Consider the following 23,358-nt stretch of genomic DNA (forward strand, 5'->3'; position numbering starts at 1 on the left):
AAGTACTTATAGACTATGAGGAAACACAGATGATTTTTTAAAAGATAAAGATTTAATAAGTTGATAAATCACTTAATAAAATATAGATGACAAAATATAGATTCTGACACAGAATAATAGTTGCAATTCTATTCTAAACAGCAAGACATATAAGAACAGATAACTAGAATATATCTAGTATTTTAAAAGCAATTTTAACTAGATATTACATCCTACATACAGGTGTTATTCCAAGAAGTTTCATTCCATTGGCAAGGACAGAGCGGACAGCTCTGAAAAGATGAAGTCTGGCCTGCAAAATAAATCAAAGAATTATTAAATATTCAGTTCAATAATAGGTTAACTATAAGTGAATAAATAATACTGCTTTTAGAAGTAATTCTAATTTTCTTCTAACTTAAAGTGGGAACGATATCTCCAAGAGTCCTAGGGTTTACTGTAGGCAAGGAAGACAAACTCCTAGAATTCGTTCTAGTAGGACTAGTATCTAAGGGTTGTGGAGTGGGAATGGCTGTAGCACCATAAAGTACATCTTCATATAAGGGAACTCATCACTCTACCACTTGAGTAGGAAAATGTGTTTCATAGTTCAGAATGTTGGAAAGTAAGGATTGTTACAGCCCAATTCGAATTATTACCTGAGTGTACAAGTATACTGCTGCAGTTGAACAAGAGGATGCTGTTTTAGAAACATTTACAAAACTGACTCAGTAATAACAGTCAGAGGATGCTAGAAGTTTCACAGAAAAATTCAACATAACATACCCCGGCCACTTCAGGAGGACTGTTTCTTATGTGCAGTGTTTTGTGTGCCACAGCTGCAAGATGACTGAAACAGGAAGACAGAAGCCATGGTTAGGACCACAGGTAACTTCCTGTGTAATGTATAAGCTTGATATATAATCTTACTTCCTCAAAGAAATCAATGCCCAGAGCCATTAAAGGATATATCCCAAGTTGGAAAGTTGAGACTGAATTCACTGCTTTTCAATAACTGACAAAAACAAACATATTAAACTCCCATTTTAGATTTTGGTCCTGGTTCTACTAATATCAGGTGGAATTATAATTATTATTTGTTAGTTTTTTATAAATACAGTGATTCCGTAAATATAGGGGATTCTTTTCTAATTAGTTCTTCCCCATTTTGGAATCCCTTAAGATGAACTATCACAGCCCCTACAGTGGTTCAAGGTGGGGTAAGGCTAGTTATCAATCCATTCTGCATACACTGGCCCCTCTTCCTTAAAGTATTTTTTTCTGTTTAGGTTATGGCAGCAAGTAAAACAGTGTGCCAGAAAAATGAAGTTTATGACATTTGTTTCAATAATTAAGCAATGTTTAATAAGACTCTCTGGGTTCTTAATCTCTCTATGCCTAAGTGGAAGTTAAAGGAAGTCTGGTGAAGACAGGGTAAAGAGCATATCGAGAAAAAAGTCCCAATAAATCTCTGATTTTCAGTAAATCTTGAGTCAAAGCAAATATTTTGTATCTTTTTTTTTTTTTTTTTTTTTTTTTTATGGCCACATCTGCAGCATAGGGAAGTTCCCAGGCTAGGGGTCAAATTGGAGCTACAGCTGTGGCCTACACCACAGCCACAGCAATGAGGGATCAGGGCCACATTTGTGACTTATGCCGAAGTTTGCAGCAATGTTGAATCCTTAACCCACTGAGAGAGGCCACAATGGGAACTCAGTATTTCCTTTCTTAAATAGTTTTATGAGAAGATAGAACTGTTGCTATAAGACTCAACCTCTATTCAAAGTTTCTCAAACAGCTTATTGTAAAATTTCTATGAAATGTCACCCATTTGCTTTCCATTCATTCTCTACTCTGCATCTGACTTTTCTGTGCCTCTGCTTAAAACCCTTTTATGGTCCTCACTGTCCTGAAAACAGGTCAAAATGCCTTGGTACATAACAAAAAGGCCTGAACACATTTACTTCTCATTTCTCCTAGAACCATGTTTAGTGTATCATGTTCTTGCTGAACTCGGGGCTTTTCCCTCCTTCTCTGCCACCTTGCTTCTCCTGACTAATATCTACTCCTTTCCTCTGAGAAGCCCTCTCTGATCCCTCAAGGCTGGGCTGAGTGCCCTAACACTGTCCACTCTATCCTAGCACATACACACCGTGCTGTGACCACCTATGACATAGCTATTGGTTCCCATTCACTGGACTGCAGTGACCAGACCTTCAGTCACTAAATGGATGAATGAATGAACATTAATTACTGATTGCAAAGATGAAGCAGGAATTCCTGTAATTTAAAGCACATAATTTTTTAGGCCAATGGATTTATCTATAGGAAACCTGTAGATCAAAGAGAGGTCCTTTGTCATATCAGGTTTCAAGTATCTTAACACCAAAACATAGCAAATTTATGAAGTACCTTAGAGTTAGAAGGTAACTGACGATATGCCTGGGTTGAAGGTCCTGAGATGACCTATAAAGCACCTCATCGAACCTAAAAGAAAGATGACAGGAGGGTTGGCAGGGCAAGATTGGGCACATACCACACTAAGCTACTATGTTAAAACAAAGATCTACAAGTAAGGATGATGTGATATCATTAATGGTAGAAGGTAAATATGAAAAAAAGACCTTGTGTATATTTGAAAGTAAAGGCACCTTTTCTTTCTTACAAATTCCTTGATGATTCCTCTAAATCATCTTGAGATCCCCATAGGCATAGCCCAAAGCAAGGATTCAAATCACGGCTGTTAAATGTACAAAGCCTCTAGCCATGTTTAGGAACATAAATCTAGAAACTAGCAAACAGTCTACTCATTACTAAGAAAACCAGGTTGGCTTATTTTTTTCTCACAAATTAGCCAAACATGAGTAAACTAACCCCTCATCCCAGGCAAAAAACACTGACCAATGTGTGGCAATCATAGAAAATTGCCTTGTTGTAAACCATCTATATCCCTTCTAGCTATTCCAAAGATCAGCCAATTTCTCCTGAATAGCCTGGCTTCACTGATAGTGCTGTGAAAGCTCAGAACTTATGGTCTCTTGCCCAGGGCACCTGAAGCTCAACTAAAACCAAGAAGCAAATGAAGGGCCTATGGTCTCAGGGAAATTGCACAAAGGTGGGGGTACAAAGGCAGGGATTTTCCTTCACTTATCACAGAGGGTGAGAAGATGACTGTTTCTAAAACTAAAAGGTTATACTTCGTCCTGGCTTTATATTCTCATACCATGACCTAAAGGATGTTAGGCACCTGGTTAATTCAACAGTAATAATATTTTAATTAATTTATTTTTTTAATGGCCACACCTATATATGGAAGTTCCTGGGCTAGGGGGTCAAATCAGAGCTGCAGCTGCTGACCACAGCCACACCTATGTGGGACCTGAACCACATCTGCAACACTACACCACAACTTGTAGCAACACTGGATCCTTAACCCACTAAGTGAGGCCAGGGATCTAGTTGGGTTCATAACCTGCTCAGCCACAATGGGAACTCCCAAAGGTGATATTTTGAAAGCCTAAGGACTGGCTGTGGCATGCCCTCTTGTCACTTTTTGGTCATACCTTTAGAAAAGCGCTGTCTAAAGGTAGGAGGCAGGAGCTAGTGACTGGCCTGTTCACTCCAAACTATAACAGTCCCTCTACTGAGCAACAGCAGACTTGATAATGCTAAGAAACCATACCTGAGAAGATGCTGGAGAATGGAAACCGACTGTGGCTCTTGTAAGCAAGCAGTGTTGAAGTCATTTAGATAACCACATCCAAAAGTCTCTTCCAAACTTATCAAAAGTTTAAAAACAACAAAGGAAGAAACAAGTCATCCTAAGATTCATAACTGCAAGTAATGAACACCACCAATGCCTCAAATTTTTCCTAAATCTGTTTCTTCATCTGAAAATGGAGCATATTCTTTGGCGGGGATATTCCGCGTACTAGGTAAGGTAACAGACACGAAAGCATTTTGTTACACAGGGGTTCAAAAAAATAAATGTTTAAAAAACCCCACAAAACCCAAACATAAGAACAAGTCCACTGTACTTGAATGTGACATGCTGGAGAAGCCCAGAAAACAGGGCCTTTGGTCTCAGAATTACTCCAGTCAGGCCCCCACCCTGGGAAGGACAGAGCAACCCACTGTTTCCCCATAGCCCCTTCTCACCTGTGGAGGCGGGCGTGTGTATACTGTAGGAAGACTCCTGTGTCCCCTCGACTCTGGAAAACTCGGTCCCAGCTGAACTGATAGTCAGATAACAGTAAACCTCTGAAGTCCTACAAAGACAGAGTAAATCTTCAGTGCTAGGAGTGCTGTAGTACCAAATAAAAGGTTGTCCCAGGAGGCAGTCTTCACGGACCTGAATAATGAGGGCTGCGAGCCCGACCCTCTCTGCTGTCTCCTGTGGGTTCTCCAGTTCTTTGGTAGCTGAAACAGACAAAAGCAGCTATCTTTAACCTGCATGAAATTACAGAATCAGGGACTGGAGATTTTAAATCTGCTAAAAATGTTTGCTGACCGATCAGGTAAAAACAGGTGTACAGTGGCAATTTCCTTTCCCAATCTGGGTTAATTTCACCTTGATAATGATGTTTCCTAAGCCTTCATTAAAAGGGAAGAAACACAAATTTATTTTTCTAACAAATATCCCTAGGACAACATTAGATATATAGCTGGTACTTATTTTTCCCAGGGTGAAGTTTAAACAAAGCCTAAGGACTTGTGACTTGCTTCTGATTATGTAACACAGGAACTCTGCATAACCATTCCAACACTGGGATGACAGTGCTGAAGCTGCCCATGAAAAGAGGCTCAGGATGTATCAATTCCCATTACCGAACTGAGCCACAGCCAAGCAGCAAGTCTAGAAATTCTGACACCTCAAATCAGTGACGATATTTTTGCCAGGGTTAGCTCAAGTTCAATGGAGGGATGGTCATTATAAATCACACTGCACAGAAGTCTAGCAAAACATAAAAGTGCATGTAAGTTGCAGAAAAGACAGTAACAAAAAATGAATTCACTTTTAATAGAAGCCATGTTCTGCAGCATCCTCAATCGAATCTCATTTAAAACATCTTCCAGAAAAGTAACATCTCCTCTTCGTGTCTTCATTCCCTGCACCACCCCAAAGGGCACATGCAGGCATCTGAAACGGAGCGGACATTTAGTTAATTGAAAACTGGAGAGGAGTTAGTGATCAAAGTATATAACAATATCCTTTTAGGAAACAGTATGACCTTTACCTCTCATAGAGGGGTATACAAAAACTGATAAATTGAAGTATGATGTAATTTCTATGCTATAAAATAGGTTAAACACACAGCTTCATTTCACAGAGATAATCACTAGCACATGATTAGATACTAGTTGTCTTTATTAAAAAAAAAGGGGGGGGATGGGATTTAAGAATTTAAAAAATCAGGCCACTGAGAGCAGAAGATAATAAACCATTTATTAAATGTTTATAAGTTAGAAACATGACCAGGACATAAATCAAGGCAAAAAAACAAATCTGTTTTTCTACACTCACATCTTAAAGCAACGTAGTAAAGTTTGAACGAACAACTTCAACAACTTGGTACATTTTTGGACATAGCTGACCTAGCAAATCTTTACTGATCCTAGGCAGGCAATTAAGAACCATGCTGACAGTACCTTTCTGCCCAGTCATAGCCCATGATGTGCAGCATTTGGAATACTTGCTGAAAATGCTTTTTTTGCCCCTTATCTGTCTTGAGAAAAAAAAGTATTTAAAACAAAAGTGATAAGTTAATTTACAAAAATAGGTTGGACGTAAGTCAAATTAAAATATTTGAGTTGTCAAGAGACTTAGATTCACTGTCAGTTGATATGTTTTAACTTAACACACAACGAGGATGCCATTGGAAGAACATATAAGCTGACTGCTTTACAAAAGGAGGAAGAGCTGCAGCACTCCACTGAGTCAGGAGGAAATAAAAACTACTCTTCTGAGAATTCTATTTAAATTCCTTCTCTCTTAGCCGTTATGACCTTTTTCTCCAAGAAGGCCAAAGCGAAGCTGTAGAAAGAGATTTAAGAGCAACTTTATTTCCTTAGGGGAAAGGGACGTTGCACATGGCAAGAAAGAAAGGGAAGAAGAGACTAGGCCATCACTCAGCATAAAAGGAACAAACTACTGACACATACAAGTGTTTGGGAGGACCTTAAAAGGCATTCATTACGCTGAGTGGAAAAAGCCAATCTCTAAAGGTTACTATGAATACATTTATATAATATTCTCAAAGTGACAAAGCTGCAGTGATGGAGAACAGAGCTGCGGTTACTAGGGGTTGGGGTTGGGATAAGGCATGATTATTAAGTGGTTGCTAAGAGAGTTTGGTTTGTGATAAAACAATTCTGCATTTTGAATGTGATGGTTACATGAGTCTACACAATAAAATTTCATAAAGACACTTCCCACCCCCATATACATGCAGGCCCCCACAGGTGTGTGTAAAAAAGGATGGAATTTAACTAAGGTCTCTACCAATGTTAGTTTCCTGGTTCAGATGAAGTCTTATGGTTAGATAAGATATATCTGTCTTTGGGGAAGGCTGAAGGGTACATAGAACCTCTACTATTCTGAAACTTCTTGTGAATCCTAAAATATTAAAGATAATTATATTTTAAAAAGTACATTATAGTGATATGTACATAGTCAATCACAGATAATCATTCATTTGGGTTTTTTTTTCTATGAAGTAATATAAACTTTTTCATTTTTAAGGTTTTTTTTTTAAACATAGTGGTTGCCACTGTAAATACACTTAGCGCTAAATTCCTACAGTTTAACAAAACTATTTTTGCAGTTTTTCAATATGGCACTCAACTTCTATCTTTACAGTTTTCATGAGGTAGGGATCATAACCTTTATTGTGATTACTTACCACATAAATCATTTCATCAAAATTATACTTTTCCATTCGATCTATAGCAGCTGCAATATCTCTGAAAAAAAAAAAAAAAGGCCATAGATTAAGAATGACTAAGCAGATCTGGATAATAATTTATTCTGCCTGTTTAGTAGTAATGAGGCTTTTCTAATTAAGAACACCTATTATTTCACAGCCTTGGGTATACAACCCACGCTTATATAATTCCAATACCATACTTTGATACAAAGTAATAACAACAAAAATAGCTTGGGAAAAAGAATTTTGAAAGTGCTGTGAAAAAAATCAAAACTAAATATAAATAAGAGCTCTGGGACAAGCAGCAATAATAACTAAATAGCTGGAGGCAAAGTGTTTGTACATAAATGTTTTACGATTTGTTAATTAAGCCCCTACTGGATAGAATCACTTTCCTATTACTTATCTGCATTACACTTTTTCTTTTTTTGCTTTTTAAGGCCGCACCTACAGCATATGGAAGTTCCCAGACTAGGGGTCAAATAGGAGCTACAGCTGCTGGCCTACACCATACCCACAACAAGGTGGGATCTGAGCCGTGTGTGTAACCTACAGCACAGCTCACAGCAATGCTGGATCCCTGACCCACTGAGTGAGGTCTGGGATCCAACCTGCATCCTCAGGGATGCTAGTTATATTCATTTCCACTGTGCTACAATGGGAACTTCACACTTTCTTAATTATTTAAAACATAGGTGACATGGTAGCTAAACAGTTATCTTCTAGCTACCCTTCCAAAGTCTTGGATCATTCATAAGCAATACTTTCTAAAGCATTTTAAAAGACCATAAATTCCTTTGACCAAAATTCCACTTATCTCTTATTTATACAAGGACAAAATACCCAGTTTCCACATAGTATGAAATATTAGACCAATAAACAATCTGTAAACTGAAATTTTAAGTCAATAACTATGTAATATCTTTGTATGGTAACATATCATAATTAGACTTAATATAGTGATCATCATGAATGCACAGAAATATCAAGTCACTATGTTGTGTAATAGGAATTAATACAGTGTTGTAGGTCAATTATACTTCAAAAACAAACTCACAGAAAGATCAGATCTGTAGATTTTAGATTAGAGGCAAAGGGTAGAGAGGGGGGAATTGGATGAAGCAGTCAAAAGTTACACAATCTCGGTTATAAGACAGGGAAGTAGTAGGTATGTAATGTACATCATACATAGAATTAACACTGCTGTAGGTTATATTTGAAAGTTATTAAGAGAGTAAATCCTAAGAGCTCTCATCATAAGAAAAAAAGGTTTCTATTTCTTGAGTTTTATTATCTATATGAAATGAAGAGTGTTCACTAAACTTACTGTGATAATCATTTCATTTATGTAAGTCAAATCATTATGCTGTACACCTTAAACTTATACAGTGTTGTATATCAATTATATCTCAATAAAATCAGAAGAAAATAGAAAATAAAATTAGAGCTATTTTTGCTTAACAATACATGACATTGCAAGGATTTAAAAAGTTCCTAGATCTGGGAGTTCCCGTTGTGGCACAGTAGAAACAAATCCGACTAGTATCCATGAGGATGGGGGTTGGATCCTTGGCTTCACTCAATGGGTCAGGGACCTGGTGTTGCTGTGAGTTGTGGTGTAGGTCTCAGATGCAGCTTGGATCCTGAGTTGCTGTGGTGTCGGCTGTCAGCTGTACCTCCAACCCCTAGCCAGGGACTTCTATATGCCTTGGGTGTGGCCCTAAAATGCAAAAAAAAAAAAAAAAAAAAAAAAAAAAAAAGAGTTCCTAGATTTTCTGAAATGTTGGGCATCATCAAAATGTCACTGGCACCCACCTCGTGATCCTGATAATAGCAGAGCATGTTTTTTTCTCTTCTTTTTTTTTTTTTAGGGCCACATCCTTGGCATATGGAGGTTCCCAATTATGGTTCAAATCAAAGCTACAGTCACTGGCCTATGCCACAGGCATGACAATGCCAGATCCGAGCCATGTTTGTCACCTAAACCACAGCTCAGGGAACTGAGCGAGGCCAGAGATCGAACCTGCAACTTCATGGTTCCTAGTCAGATTTGTTTCCACTGCCCACAACAGGAACTCTGCAGAGCATGTGTTCTGAATGGAAACACAGGCTGGTTCTTGAGGGACAAGAAAAATCTTACTCTATGTATAAAGCACATATATGCATACAGTACACACACAGACTTCTCTGTGGTGTTAAAATTCCATGAGGGTGAGAAAGTAGGAAAAATATGGCTTAAAAGGTTCTTGAGAGGGTTATAATAAAAAAGGTTGTAAAACACAAGATATAGAGGATTATCCCAGAAAATGAAGTCACAAATATAGATCCCCATTAAATTTTTTGATTTGAGCCAAGGACAAAGCAAGGAGAAACCTTTTGATCCAATGAAAAAGAAGCAAATAAAAGAAAAAGTTCTAGGTTGAGTTTGTAGAACCTGAATTAGAAAGCTGAAAGAAATGCCAGGTCATTTAGTTCAGGTCTCTCTTTTCACAAAGCAGGGAACCATGGCCCAGAGGGGTTTAGTGATGGTCATGGTCTCAGAACAAAGATTCAGGTCTCCAGCCTCATCCTGTGTTTTTAGTATCCTCCCACACTTTTGTCTACTACCACAACTCCTTTAATTCACATACACACAGCTGTATGCTCTAAAGAACCCAATGAAAGGGCAGAAACAACTAAATTTAGAGCAAGAAGGAAAATCAAACATTTCAACAAGTGGCAAAAAGGCGATTATTCTCCCAAAGAAAAAAGAGAAAGTATAGGTATTAAGGCAAATACACAAAAAAATGTAGACCTAAGGACAGCCTCCCCCCCCCAAGATATCAGACAAGGATAGTTCTAGAGTCTTTATGACATTGAGAATGGATTCTGAGTGGACACATTTCTTTCTAAGTATGGTTGATTTACAACTGCGTTAGTTTCAGATGTATAGCATAGTGATTCAGTATTTTTGCAAATTATATTCCATTATAGTTTATCACAAGATAAACAGTTTAATTTCCTGTTGCTTATATGAGTAAACACATTTCTTATAACCACTACTCAAATTTCTACTATTTTTGATATCTAGAAAAAGAAATGTACCTCTTAATAGAGATATAGGTTCTTCTCACTTCCTAATTCTAGTTGCCTGGAACTAATAAAGTGAAATGCCAAAAAGTCATTGAAGTAAGAGATGATTTTTCTAAGGGACTGTAAGAGAGTCAGATGGTTGTTTAAAGCTGTTTGGGGAAAATGATGGTCACTAACAACAACAACAAAATACCAGTAGTTTAACTGCTACAAAAGTGGTTTGTGTTCCTGTATAAGACTCTCTAGTGTCTGGGAGACACCAGAACCTTTTGCCAGCAGTGCCTGATGATGGCTGTGTTTGTGTGGCTTTTTTCATTGTCCTGTTTTCTCCTTCCTATTAGCTTTATCCTAGAAATATGTATGCTTGATAAACTCAGTTTTTACTGTCTCTTACTGAGAAGTTCTGAGACTGCTCCTTTCCACAGGGGTTGGTCATGGAGACAGATGAAAAAAATACAAGTAACATGGCTTACTTCAGAATGGGGACTGTTACTTATGTGCACATAAGATGATCTTTACACAGTGAGGACATCTCTGAGCCAACATGGGCATCTTTCAGTACACATTTCCTGCCAATAGGCAGTTATAAAGTATTTAGAGTTGGCTACGTGGTACCTCAGTTTTATAGCTTATAGAACAATGCGTTCATCTGTCGGAAGTCCTATGTTGTTTAACAATTGTAAACAGTTTCCTGTCACTTTTTTGATTATTAAACCTTTCCAGGAACTATAAATGGCAATAAATAGAAACCTAATAAATGAACATTGAGGGATGAGAACAAAAGATTTTAGAAACTAGGATTTGGTAACAGTTTTGAGAACAAAATGACTGTCTTAGCGTTAATCCTAGAACAAAGACTATGAAGTCATACACACATTCTCACGGGGGCCCTCACACAAGTTACAAACCTGGTTGCATAGAGAGAAGTCCCGTCGCTTCGCATTACGGTACAAACTGAGGAGGGGTCACCATTTCCTGAGAGATCCACAACAGCAGTGCCTTTTCTAGAAATGCAAAAAGGTAACTCTGAAGCAGCAACATCAATTAAGACCTTTAGAAGTATAATATCTATAATATTATCTTTGGCAGACCAGAAGTTATTTTTATTACTTAAGTAGCAAGAAGCAGTGTAACCAACAATGAAGAAAAATGAGAAGGAATCTGACCATGACTATATTAGGATTAGGCATTTCATAATTAATATTTACTTATCTTTTTAAATTCTGTAGCTCTGGATGAGGTACTTAGATAAAGTCTTTAATACACCAAGTTGAAAAACGAGATTTCAATTAATAGGTTAACCATGAAACATTATATGCCTCTTCTCATTCACATATCACAACATTCAACACTGGGCTAATTTTTAACATGTATTAATAAAACCCTAACTAACAAGGAATTTTGTTATTGTCTTCCCTGTCTGATCAAAAGTTAGAATTTGTATATGGTGATCAAAGAAGGATGAAGAGAGAAATGGCTCTTTGGCATTATGAAAAGTGGCACTTCTAAGCAACTGGTTTGCTTCTGTATTATACATGCCTAGGCTCCTATGAATGGTACCATTTCTCTGTTTGGCTGACAGGAAGCTCAAAGCTAAATTAGAAATCTACCTTAAAAAAAGAAGCAGAATCTCAGTGTGTGTTACATGATGTACTAATATCCCTGACTTCCTATTATTGTTTCTGCCCCCTGCTTCTTGATTTCCTCATTTTAGCCTTTCAAAAGCTTATTGTTATTACACCTAATTTCATAAGCTGTTTAAAATCCAATTTGAACAGGATGGAATCCCTTTAAAAAGGCAGGGGTGAGTAAGAAGATATGAGTTCTATTTCCCTTTTTCAGTTATATACTGTTATCAGCTGTGAGCTGAGGCAGGTCACTTGTACTTTCTGTGCTTGTTTCCTCATGTGTAAGGGCAGATAATATTCTTTCTCCCATGCTTAGCAGGATTTTGTTATGGCAGCGAAATATAGCATGCGGGAAAGCACTCTGAACAGCAAAAAGCACTATAAAAAAATACAAGGAAGGCTGCACACAACATTCTGCTGTCCTTACTGAGAAAGTCTATCAATATCATCTTCAAAGAATGAATAGCTTTCTAAAGAACAGTAACCTGATCATACATTGTTTTCTGTAGGAGTCCTTTACTGTCCAGCAACTTTAAGACTTCTTGGGATTTTTCACGATAAAATGATTCTCCTGAATATTCATCAAAGTGTACTCCTAGACGCTAAAAGGGTTTGGAAACAAAAGAAAAAAAAGAGTTATTTAAATGTCCTGTTATCTTACCCTAAGATGAAAGAGGATGCTCTACAGTCCATCACACGGGTAGGGAAAATAAGAATTAAACCAAGGAGTTCCCATTGTGGTTCGGTGGAAACAAATCTGACCAGCATCCATGAGGATGCGGGTTCGATCCCTGGCCTCCGCTCGGTGGGTCAGGGATCCAGCATTGCCGTGAGCTATGGCATAGGTCACTCACACAGCTTGGATCCTGTGTGGCTGTGGCTATGGTGTAGGCGGGCAGCTGTGGCTCTGATTCGACCCTTAGCCTGGGAACCTCCATATGCCTCAGGTGCAGCCCTAAAAAAAGCAAAGAAAAAAAAAAAAAAAAAAAAAAAAGGGAATTAAATCCTTGACTCAAACCTGCTAATGCCTCCCCCACCCCACCCCAGCCAAGTCCTCACAATGATCCTGTGCTGCTCAAAATGGGAGTTGGACACATGTGGCTATTAAAATTCAAATGAAGTAACAGGGAACATTTAGTTTCTCAGCCACGCTACTCACACTTCAAGGGCTCAAGAGCCACATGCGGCTCGTGGCTAACCCTATCAGAGAGCACAGATAGGGAGTATTTCCATTGAAGCAGGAATCTAGGCTGGACAGCCCTGGAAAATGTCCCACACCACGCCCTGCTCTGCAACCTCTTCACCCTCCTCTCCTTCATCCTGCCTCCTTACTCCAGCTACGTGGGTTCTGTGCTGAAACTCTGCATCCTATGGACAGCACACCTGGTCTCCCCTTTCCTGCTTCATTTTTCTCCATGCATCAGCACCACCTGACAGACTGTATATATTCTTGTTTAATCTGCACTGTCTTGAATTTGTCTAATCTGCTGTGTCCATTTGAGAATATAAAGTCCATGGGGATGGAGAAATAGCAATAGTTTGTACAGATTTGGTGAAATAAAATATATGTATTATTTTAAAAAAAAGTCCATAAAGAAAGAACTTATCTCTTTTATTTACTGCTGTATTCTCTTACCCCTAAAGTTATCAAATGAACAAATTTATACCTGTCACATATATGCCTAAGGAAGCAAAAGACAAAAAAGGGATTAAGAAAAAGTGAAAGAATGATAGGAGAGAGGAAAGAAAAGCCACACTGAAATGAAGTATCAGAATGTTACTCCATATTTAGCCTGTGAACTTCACAGGCTTTAGGATTATTTGGTAGCTCTAACTTTCAGCCCAGATGACAATATTTGAGTCCTAAATATCAACTCTATGACAAATGACAAATCTGTTCTTAAATTTTTATTGTCTGCTGCTTCCTTATTAACTTGTACATAAACCTAATCTGTTCTTAAAACATGAGCTTCAGAAGCACCCTTCCCGCCCAGCAGGTACCAGTCAAGAGCTGCAGCACATAATAGGAGAGGAGATGGGCACCTTGTAAATCCGAATGTACTCGTCTATGCTCAGGTCCCGAAACTTCCGCCACAGTGCAAGTGCTTGCGCGTCACCCAGTTCCAATCGCTGGAAGAACTCGTGTGCTGATTTTGCTACATTTTTATTGTCTGCTGCCTCCTTATTAACTTGTACATAAACCTAAAAGCACAAGAGTACATTAAATGAAGTACACTACTACTCAGCTGTCATCTCCAAAAAGGAAAAGACAGAAACAAAACAATCCTGAGGTTTAAAGGTTATACAACTGTCCTTGTCACAGAGTGTGAACTTTTTTTTCTTTCCCTTTTTTTTTGCCATGGGCCCTTAGCCTATTCAACCCCTTCTCAAAATGCATAAAGTATATACCATTGTAAGGAATAACTACACTGAAATACAGTTATTCAAATATTTTAAACATAACTGTGATACAGTATTAAAGCAAAATGCTGTATTTCTGATTGAGATTAGTGAAAACAATGTGTACTTCTTTTCTTCTCATTCAAGTTCAGACTTGGTTTAGACTAAGCTAGCATTTATTTATTTTTTTTAAAGTTAAATTATTATTGCTGCAACTTCTGAGGAAAGGCAGAAGAAAGTAAAATGTTAAATCTGGGAAAGAAAAGGCCAAAGAATGATTTAGCAGTTTTAATGAAAACATTTGGAACTGCTCTCTCACTCTGCAAAGACCAGGAAAAACAGGTGATCGAGGAAGACCTTTTGGACGGTCAGCTTAATTACACTCCAGCTTGGGCTTTGAGCACTGTGCAGAGCACTGCCTTCTGGAGTGTGTTTGCACCATCTGTCTCGGCTGCCTTAGTTCTGCCCCCAGTCCATGACAGCAGTGGAGCTGGATAACTTATCACGGGCTCTTCCAGTTCTAGGATTCTGTGTTCACAGAATCATTCTCCAGTCTCTAAAATTCAAGGTTAATAAATGACATCAAAATATCAACATTACAGCTCAAGTAGTATTAAAGTTATGCACTGTGGACTATAAAGATTTTACTTACAAGTTGTTACTTCACTTCCAGGGTGAAACATGAACAATGAATTTATGATCCTCATGTTTTTTTCAGAAAGCTATTTAAGTTGCATAAAGTAATAAAAATTGGCAAATAAACTACAAAAATATTAAGTCTCTAAACTCTTAAAGTAATATCATCAAAATACCACAGTCACAGGCAGCATCTGGGTAGAAAAGTGATTTTATTGCTAGAGAATATGTTGGGAAAACCATAATGCAGCTTACACTCACCAACAAAAGGGCCAGGGTGTTAAACACCCATCTCAAGCTAAAAATGTCTCACCTTTCATAGATGTCTTGTATTAACTACTGAAATGGCAGAAGTGAATAAATAAGTACTCCTAAATAAGGACTGAAACTACCTTATCTTTTTTCCTCTTTAAGGCATATTATACAGAAAAGACAATAGTAGGCCTGGAAACTATCCTTAAAATGTCGTGTTTGAAAGGTTAGCCCTAGGCGGGCATCTGGGATCTTGGATTCTGAAAATGTTCTCACCAAGCTCACTGCTAAGAGTGGCTCACAGTGGCTAAACTGTTTGTGCAAACAATATGGTTTACACCAAACACCTACTTTCCTTCTGCCAGTGTAGAATTTTAGTGCAGGCTAAGCAGAGGGAGGCTACATCATCAACCTCCGATAGAACCTACCAATGAGCTTCCCTAGTAGACAACATTTCACACATGTTGTCACAACCTGGTACAGAAGGAAGTAAATGCTTCCTGTGTGACTCTACTAGGGAAGGACTCTTAGAAGCTTGAGCCTGGTTTCCTCTGGACTTCTCCACATACGCCTTTTCCCTGCGATGGTTTTGCTTTGCATCCTTTTGCTGTACAACTGTATGTTAGACCCGTGAGTCCTCTTCAACTTGGGGGTTGTATCATAAAAAATTAATTTCTACACGCTCCTATGAATAAGTCATTTACAGAGAAAGAAGATTTATGGTGAGGAGGATGTTGGAAAACTGAGAAAGAGTCACTGTAAGACAGTAATCTGCAGACTTTCTGACCTTTGAATGATCTATCCATTGACAATTGCTTACCAGACCAGCCTAAAGGCATAAAGACATACATAGGTCTATAAATGTCTCGTGATTTGAAATTAATCTCCCCTCACCCAGCATCTCTCTCTTCCCCATTTCTCTCTCTCTCTCCTATGTGCGTGTGTGTGTGTGTGTGTTGTGTGCACACAATTTATAAGCAAACGTACATAAAATATCTTTATTTTCAGAGGGGGAAAAGTACTAGATGTTTTTTGTTTTTTGAAGCTAGGACTCCAACTCAGATAGCTAAACATTTAAAAATCTAAATGAATTCAAAATACTTATAAGAATACTTTTAGGAAAAATATCTCCCTTTCTTAAAACTTAACCCTTCCTAAGTCTTGAAGAATCTTGGCATTTCAGCAATTTGTAGTTATAAACCAAACATCACTGAAAATCAACTAACAAATAGAACAATAAAAGAGTCTCAATTAGCACTTAACGATATGCCTGTAAATGTATTATTATTTCTAATTTAAGATAATTAAAATCAACTCTTGGGATGACCTGCCCAAATGTAAAGAAATAAATGTGAAAAATTAAAGTAGTAGATAATGCTCGCTCACTCCCTCTCAGTCCTTACATTTGATTCTAGAATAGCATTAGCCACATAAGCACAGTGGAATTCCTTGGTACAGGGCTGTAACCCCACGCCTGATAATTTTTGTCTTTAAAACTGAGAGTAACTGCTAAGGATGGTTAGGATAATGTAGATGCTAAAGACCCTTTTATTTGAATATTCATTTGTCATTATCTTAGAATGCATTTAATTTTTACCTCATTTGTTTTAGAAAATAACATGGAACAAATTCATGATTATAATTCAAACAAACTCATTGTTAGTGTAATGTTTCATGTCTTGATCAGAAATTTCTCTGGTTGTGGCATATTCCTAATGTTAAATCAAATATAAAATAAATTCAAATTAATGTAATTATAACTTAATCAATATATCAGTTAATGATAAAGTCAAAAATTCCTAGATAGAAAAATAACTTGTTTGACATAATTAACTTATCAGTTACCAAATTTTTCCTCGCTAATACATCATTAACAGCATATAAAGAGCATTTTGCCATCCCTTCATCTTCTTTTAACATTTGGAATCTCCTTTTTTATCCTCTGTAAATATAAAATAACACCCATGATATCCAAGGGTGATAATTACAAATTTATTGTAGATCACTGTGGAGTCTAATAAATACTTTTCTCATGCTGAAAAGTGTTTTTTTCACATTTCAATGGGGTGGGGTAATGACTGAGCTCATAACGTGTACTCTGACCTTGCTCCGTATTTCCATCCTTGTTCTAAGAACACTCAGATGACAGTGGGACAATGCAGTGCTGTCCCAGGGAAGCAGGGTTTCGGGAGAAAGGCATGTGGCTTTGGGGAGGATGATCAAGAGCAATGCTGAGGTGGAGAAGCTGCCAGGAGAGAGGAAGAAACGTCTAGACTCAGGAGGGGATGAGGGCAACACCCCCAAGAACAGCAGAGGCTGGGCAGCCCCCGAGGTGGCAGCAGGTCTTCAAAAAAACAGTTCACAGTGTCCCCACACAGGGAAGCTGGTCTCTGGGACTATGGACTGGGCCATAGCAAGACCTCCCAGGTGAAGCTTGTCACACAAGCAGAACTCTGTGCCTCCAGGCATCATGTAGGCTTGGATAGTAGGCATGTCAGTCAAGACCAGTTGACTTAAGCCAAGATGCCTCTATGGCCATCCTGGGATGCACATAAGAATCTGTGTGATCTGGGAGTTAGGGAATCCTCAACACTGACTTAAGTTTACTCTTGCTACTCTCAAAAGTAATGGCTGGGTTCAGATTTAGGTTTATGACTTAAAAGCTACTTTTTGTGTGTTATAATAAGTAAAAATCTATACCAACCATAACAGTCACTTCTCCCCCCAAAGGTAATGGGACGTAACCAACGAATAATTTTTTTTTTTTTTGGTCTTTTTAGGGCCATACCTGCGGCATATGGAAGTTCCTAGGCTAGGGTTCTACACCACAGCCACAGCCACAGCCACAACACTGAATCCAAGCTGTGTCTGTGACCTACACCACAGCTCAGGGCAACACCAGATCCTTAACCCACTGAACAACGCAGGGATCAAACCCGTGTCCTCATGGACACTTCAGGTTCGTTACTGCTGAGCCATGACAGGAACTCCCCAACAAAGAACTTGTGAATTCAATTATTTAAAAAATAAAAACTTTGAACTTCATAAACAATCCTATATATGTCTAGAATCAATTTAGTCTTGAATTACTTTCTTTACTTAAGTCTGAGAAATTGTTTTGAGGTTCTAAAGCCAGAAAAAACATGATCTCTTGAGAGGAATAGACACTTCCTCCACAATTTATATTTTTTGGCCAAAGCTGAGGCATGCAAAAATTCCTAGGCCAGGGATTGAAGTCATGCCACAGCAGTGACAGTGCTGAATTCTTAACTGAAAGGCCACCAAGGAACTCCTTCCTCCACATTAAAAAAAAATGAGATCAGCAGGGACCAAGATGGTGGAGTAGGATGTGGCATCCACCTTCTCCCACAAACACATTAAAAAAAAAATCTACATGTACAATAATTCGAACAGAGCATCTGCTAAAAGCTGGCAGAAGACCTCAGATTTCCAAAAAGAGCAAGAAACCTCCACATAACTGGATAGAACAAAAGAAAAAAGAGTGAGAGAGCAAGCGAGAAAAAGAAAAAAAGGAATATGGACAGGACCAACACTCTGGAGAGGCAGCTGTGAAAGAGGAAAAGGAATCCACTTCCTGGGAGGCCATGTAAATGAAGAGTACATCAGCCAGAAAGGGGGAGATTTAAAGACTTGAGCTGCACAGACAACCAGTACCAGTGTCCCCCTGCCCCCTCATCCTTAGACACTCAGGTGGGGGCTGGGCACTGAGACTCAAGCTTTAGAGGTCAGTTCCAGGGAGAGGACTACCACTGGCTGCATGCGAACAGCCTGAGGGGGTCAGGGAGTAGTGAGCCACAGCCAAGGAGTGCAGGAGGAACTCTGGGCCTGCCAGAGAGGAGTGGCGGGCCACACCCACCTCAGAAGTCCAAGATGGCTGCCTCAGTCTGCACCCTCTCCTGAAGCCCTCTCTGGGGAGTGAGAGGGGAGTTGGGGCCAGACCACAATAGGAACACCATTCTCTGAGCACCACATGGGCCCTTAGGTGGTGGGGCACCTCTTGTGTGGGGTACGGGGGAGGCTGCAAACCACTGCTGAGGTAAAGGCATTGAACAGCAGAATGAATAACGCAGATGAAGGAGTAAGTGACTTGGAAGAGAGAGTAATAGGAATCACCCAATCAGGACAGCAGACGGAAAGTCAAGTTAAAAAAATGAAAGCAATATAAGAGATCTGTGTATAAAATAAAGCACGCTAAACCACGTATAATTGGGATCTAGAAGAAGAAAAAGAAAAGGGGATTGAAAATATATTTGAAGAAATTATGCTGAAAACGTTCCAAATCTAAAGAAAACAGATACCCAGATATCTAGGAAGCACAGAGGGCCCTAAACAAGTTGAACCCAAACAGACCTATATCAAGAAATATTACTAGAGAAATGGCAAAAGTTAAAGATAAGGAGAGAATTCTAAAGTCAGCAAGAGACAAACAAAGCTTTAATTATAAGGGAACCCCCATAAGGCTATCAGCTGATTTCTCTACAGAAATATTATAAGCCAGAGGAGAGTGACAAGATATATTCAAAGGACTAAAAAGGAAAAATCTGCAACCTAGAATACTCTCTCCAGCAAGATTATCATTTAAAGTAGAAGGAGACATAAAGAATTTCTCAAACAGAAACTAAACGAATACAGCAATACTAAACCTGTCCTGAAAGAAATACTGAAAGGTCTCCCCTAAATAGGAAAGAAGTAAGAAGATACAGGATGGAGGAAATCACAATTGAAAAATAATCACTTAAATGAGACAGTATGCAGATCAAAAGGAAAAAACAAAACAAACAAACACACACACAAAAAAAACCCAAAACCTGACTGTGAAAGTGATAACACAAGGGAACAGCAAAAAAAAAATAAGTAAACATAAAGATGTTCCTGTTGCAGCACGGAGGAAACGCATCCGACTAGAAACCATGAGGTTGCAGGTTCCATCCCTGGCCTCACTCAGTGGGTTAAGGATCCGGTGTTGCTGTGAGCTGTGAAGGTCGCAGACGCAGCTTGGATCCCGAGTTGCTGCGGTTGTGGCATAGGCCAGCAGCTGTAGCTCCAATTCGACCCCTAGCCTGGGAACCTCCATATGCCTTGGGTGAGGCCTTAAAAAGACAAATAAATAAATAAAATGGTAATAAATACATATTAATAATTACCTTAAATGTTAATGGACTGAATGCTCTAATCAAAAGACAGAGAGTGGTAGACTGGATAAAAAACAAGAGTCTACAATATGCTGCCTACAAGAGACCCACTTTAGGGCAAAGGACACACAGAAATTGAAAGTGAGAGGATGGAAAAAGATGCTTCATGTCAATGTAAATGGCAGGGAAGCAGGAGTTGCAGTACTCATCACACAAAATAGGCTTTAAAACAAAGGCAGTAAAGAAAGGACACTATTTAATGATAAAAGAACTAATTCAAGAAGAGAATTATTACACTCGTCAATATATATGCCCGAATATAGACCCAAATATATACAACAAATACTAACAGACACAAAAGGAGAAACTGATGGGAATACAATGATAGCAGGAGACCTTAACATCCCAGTCACATCCATGGACAGATCTTATAAAAAGAAAATCAATGAGGCAACAAAGAATCTAAATGACGTGATAGAATAATTAGACTTAATTGATATTTTCAGAACATTACATCCAAAAAAAAAAAAAAAAAAAAAAACCACCCAAAAAACTGGAATATACATTCTTTTTAAGTGTACATGGAACATTCTCTATGACTGATCACATTCAGGGCACAAAAGTAACCTCAACAAATTTAAGAGTATAGAAATTACTTCAAGCATCTCTGATGACAATGGCATGAAACTAGAAATCAACCACAGGAAAAAAAAATGGGAAAAAACTGACTGAACAACATGCTATTAAAAAAAAAAAACAATGATTCAATGAGAAAATTAAAAAAGAAGTTAAAAAAAATATTTTTAGGGAGCTCCCCTTGTGGCTGAAAGGAAACAAGTCCAACTAGTGTCCATGGGGATGCAGGTTCAATCCCTGGTCTTGCTCAGTGGGTTAAGGATCTGGTGTTGCTGTGAGCTGTGGTGTAGGTCACAGACATGGCTTGGATCCTGAGCTGCTGTGGCGCAGGCCGGCAGCTACAGTTCCGATTCAACCCCTAGCCTAGGAACTTTCATATGCTGCAGGTGCATCCCTAAAAAAAAAAATTAAAAAAAGCCTTGACACAAACGACCATGAAAATACAACCACACAAAATCTATGGGATACCTCAAATGCACTTCTTAGAGAAAGTTCATAGACATACAGGCCTTCTTCAAAAAATAAGAAAAATCTCAAATCAATAAACTATCCTACCACCCAAAAGAATTAGAAAAAGAAGAAACAAAACCTAAAGTTAGCAGAAGGAAGAAATCATAAAGATCAGAGAGGAAATCAATGAAATAGACATTAAAAAAATAATAGAAAAAAATAAAAAAACCCAAGAGCTGGCTCTTTGAAAGGATAAACAAAGTTGCTAAACCTCTGGCCAGACTCACCAAGAAAAGAGAGAAAACCCAAAACAAAAGAAAAAATGAAAAAGAAGAAATCTCAATAGATACTGCAGAAATACAAAAAAAACCCCAAAAGACAGAGTACCCGTTGTGGCGCAGTGGTTAACAAATCTGACTAGGAACCATGGGGTTGCAGGTTCAATCCCTGGCCTTGCTCAGTGGGTTAAGGATCCAGTGTTGCTGTGAGCTGTGCTGTAGGTCGCAGATATGGCTCAGATCCCGCGTTGCTGTGGCTGTGGGGTAGGCTGGAGGCTACAGCTCAGATTAGACTCCTAGCCTGTGAACCTCCATATGCCATGGCAGTGGCCCAAGAAATGGCAAAAAAAAAACAAAAACAAAAAAACAAAAACAAAAACCAAAAGAATATTATTATATGGCATACTATATGCTAACAAATTTGACAACCTAGAAGAAATGGACAACTTCCTAGAAAAATACAGCCCACCAAAACTGGATCAAGAAGAAATAGGTAATTTGAACACACTGATCACTAGAAATAAAATTGAATATGTAGTAAAACAAACAAACATAAACCCCCCCAAAAACCCCTACAAACAAAAGTCCAGGACCATATGATTTCACAGGTGAATTCCACCAAACTTACAAAGAACTTATACTAATCTTTCTTTTTTCTTTTCTTTCTTTTCTTTTCTTGTTTGGTCTTTTTAGGGCTGAACCTGCAATATACGGAAGTTCCCAGGCTAGGAGTTGAACTGGAGCTGTAGCTGTTAGCCTAAACTACCGCCACAGCCAGGCAGGAAAGGAGCCAAGTATGCAACCTACACCTCAGCTTGCAGCAATGCTGGATCCCTTAACCCACTGAGCGAGGCCAGATATCGATCCCACATCTTTATGGATACTAGCTGGATTCTTAATCCACTGATCACAATGGGAACTCCTATACTTACCTTTCTTAAACTCTTCCAAAAAAATTGAAGGAACACTCCCAAAGACATTCTGTTAAGCTACCATCACCCTAATACCAAAGCCAGACAAAGATACTACTGAAAAAGAAAATTATAGGCCAATATCTTTGATGAATACAGATGCAAACATTTTCAATAAAATTGTAGCCAACTGAATCCAACAACACATAAAAAGGATCATACACCATGACCAAGTGGGATTCATCCTAAGTTCACAAGGATAGTTCAATGTACAAAAATCAATCCATGTAATACACCACATTAACGAAAGTCAAAAACCACATAACCATCTCAATAAATGCAGAAAAAGCAAAATTCAACATCCATTCATCATAAAAACTCTTACCAAAGTGGGTATAGAGGGAACATATCTCAACATAATAAAAGCCACTTATGACAAACCTAAATACTCAATGGAGAAAAACTGAAAGACTTCCTGCTAAAATCTGGAACAAGACAAGGATGCCCCTTGTACCATTTGTACTCAACACAGTATTGGAAGTCTTAGCAACAGCGATCAGACAAACAAAAAAAGAAATTGAAAGTATCCAAATCGAAAGAAAAGAGGTAAAATTGTCAATATGTGCAGACATGATACTATAAACAGAAAACCTGAAGGACTCCACACGAAAACCACCCCTACTGATTAACAAATTCAGCAAAGCAGCAGGATACAAGATTTAACATTCAGAAATCGGTTGCATTTCTGTATACTAACAATGAAATATTAGAAAAGGAACATAAAAATATCATACCTTTTAAAATTACACCAAAAAAATAAAATCTAGGAATAAACATGCAAGGAGGTGAAAGACTTCAATGCTGAGAACTATAAAGCATCAATAAAGGAAATTAAAAAGGATTCAAATAATCCAAAAAATTATATGAAACCATAAAAGACCCAGAATTGCCAAAACAGTCCTGAGGGGGGAAAAAAAAACAAAGCAGGAGGTATATATAACTCTCCCAGACTTTACTATAATGCTATAGTAATCAAG

At 38.3% G+C, this 23,358-nt stretch overlaps 1 protein-coding gene across 7 annotated transcripts in view; it reads right to left on the minus strand.

Annotated features, from left to right (window-relative positions):
• RARS2 (arginyl-tRNA synthetase 2, mitochondrial) overlaps positions 31–23,358 on the minus strand; it is a 75,587-nt gene continuing 52,259 nt past the window's right edge. For 5 of the 7 annotated variants that reach the window (XM_021089847.1, XM_021089867.1, XM_021089856.1 and 2 more), the window contains 12 exons: positions 13,649–13,807; positions 12,101–12,207; positions 10,886–10,981; positions 6,882–6,942; positions 5,629–5,705; positions 4,995–5,119; positions 4,331–4,398; positions 4,138–4,247; positions 3,662–3,757; positions 2,392–2,466; positions 766–829; positions 33–292 (listed from right to left, as the gene is read on the minus strand). In XM_021089847.1, the coding sequence (XP_020945506.1) occupies positions 206–292; positions 766–829; positions 2,392–2,466; positions 3,662–3,757; positions 4,138–4,247; positions 4,331–4,398; positions 4,995–5,119; positions 5,629–5,705; positions 6,882–6,942; positions 10,886–10,981; positions 12,101–12,207; positions 13,649–13,807 (1,125 nt within the window). In that variant the 3' untranslated portion in view covers positions 33–205. Of the gene's footprint in view, positions 293–765; positions 830–2,391; positions 2,467–3,661; positions 3,758–4,137; positions 4,248–4,330; positions 4,399–4,994; positions 5,120–5,628; positions 5,706–6,881; positions 6,943–10,885; positions 10,982–12,100; positions 12,208–13,648; positions 13,808–23,358 lie in introns of all 7 variants that reach the window. The other 2 variants (XM_021089843.1, XM_021089854.1) reach the window with 2 other exon arrangements.

This window comes from Sus scrofa, chromosome 1 (genome assembly GCF_000003025.6).
Source record: "Sus scrofa isolate TJ Tabasco breed Duroc chromosome 1, Sscrofa11.1, whole genome shotgun sequence".
Classification (NCBI taxonomy): domain Eukaryota; kingdom Metazoa; phylum Chordata; class Mammalia; order Artiodactyla; family Suidae; genus Sus; species Sus scrofa.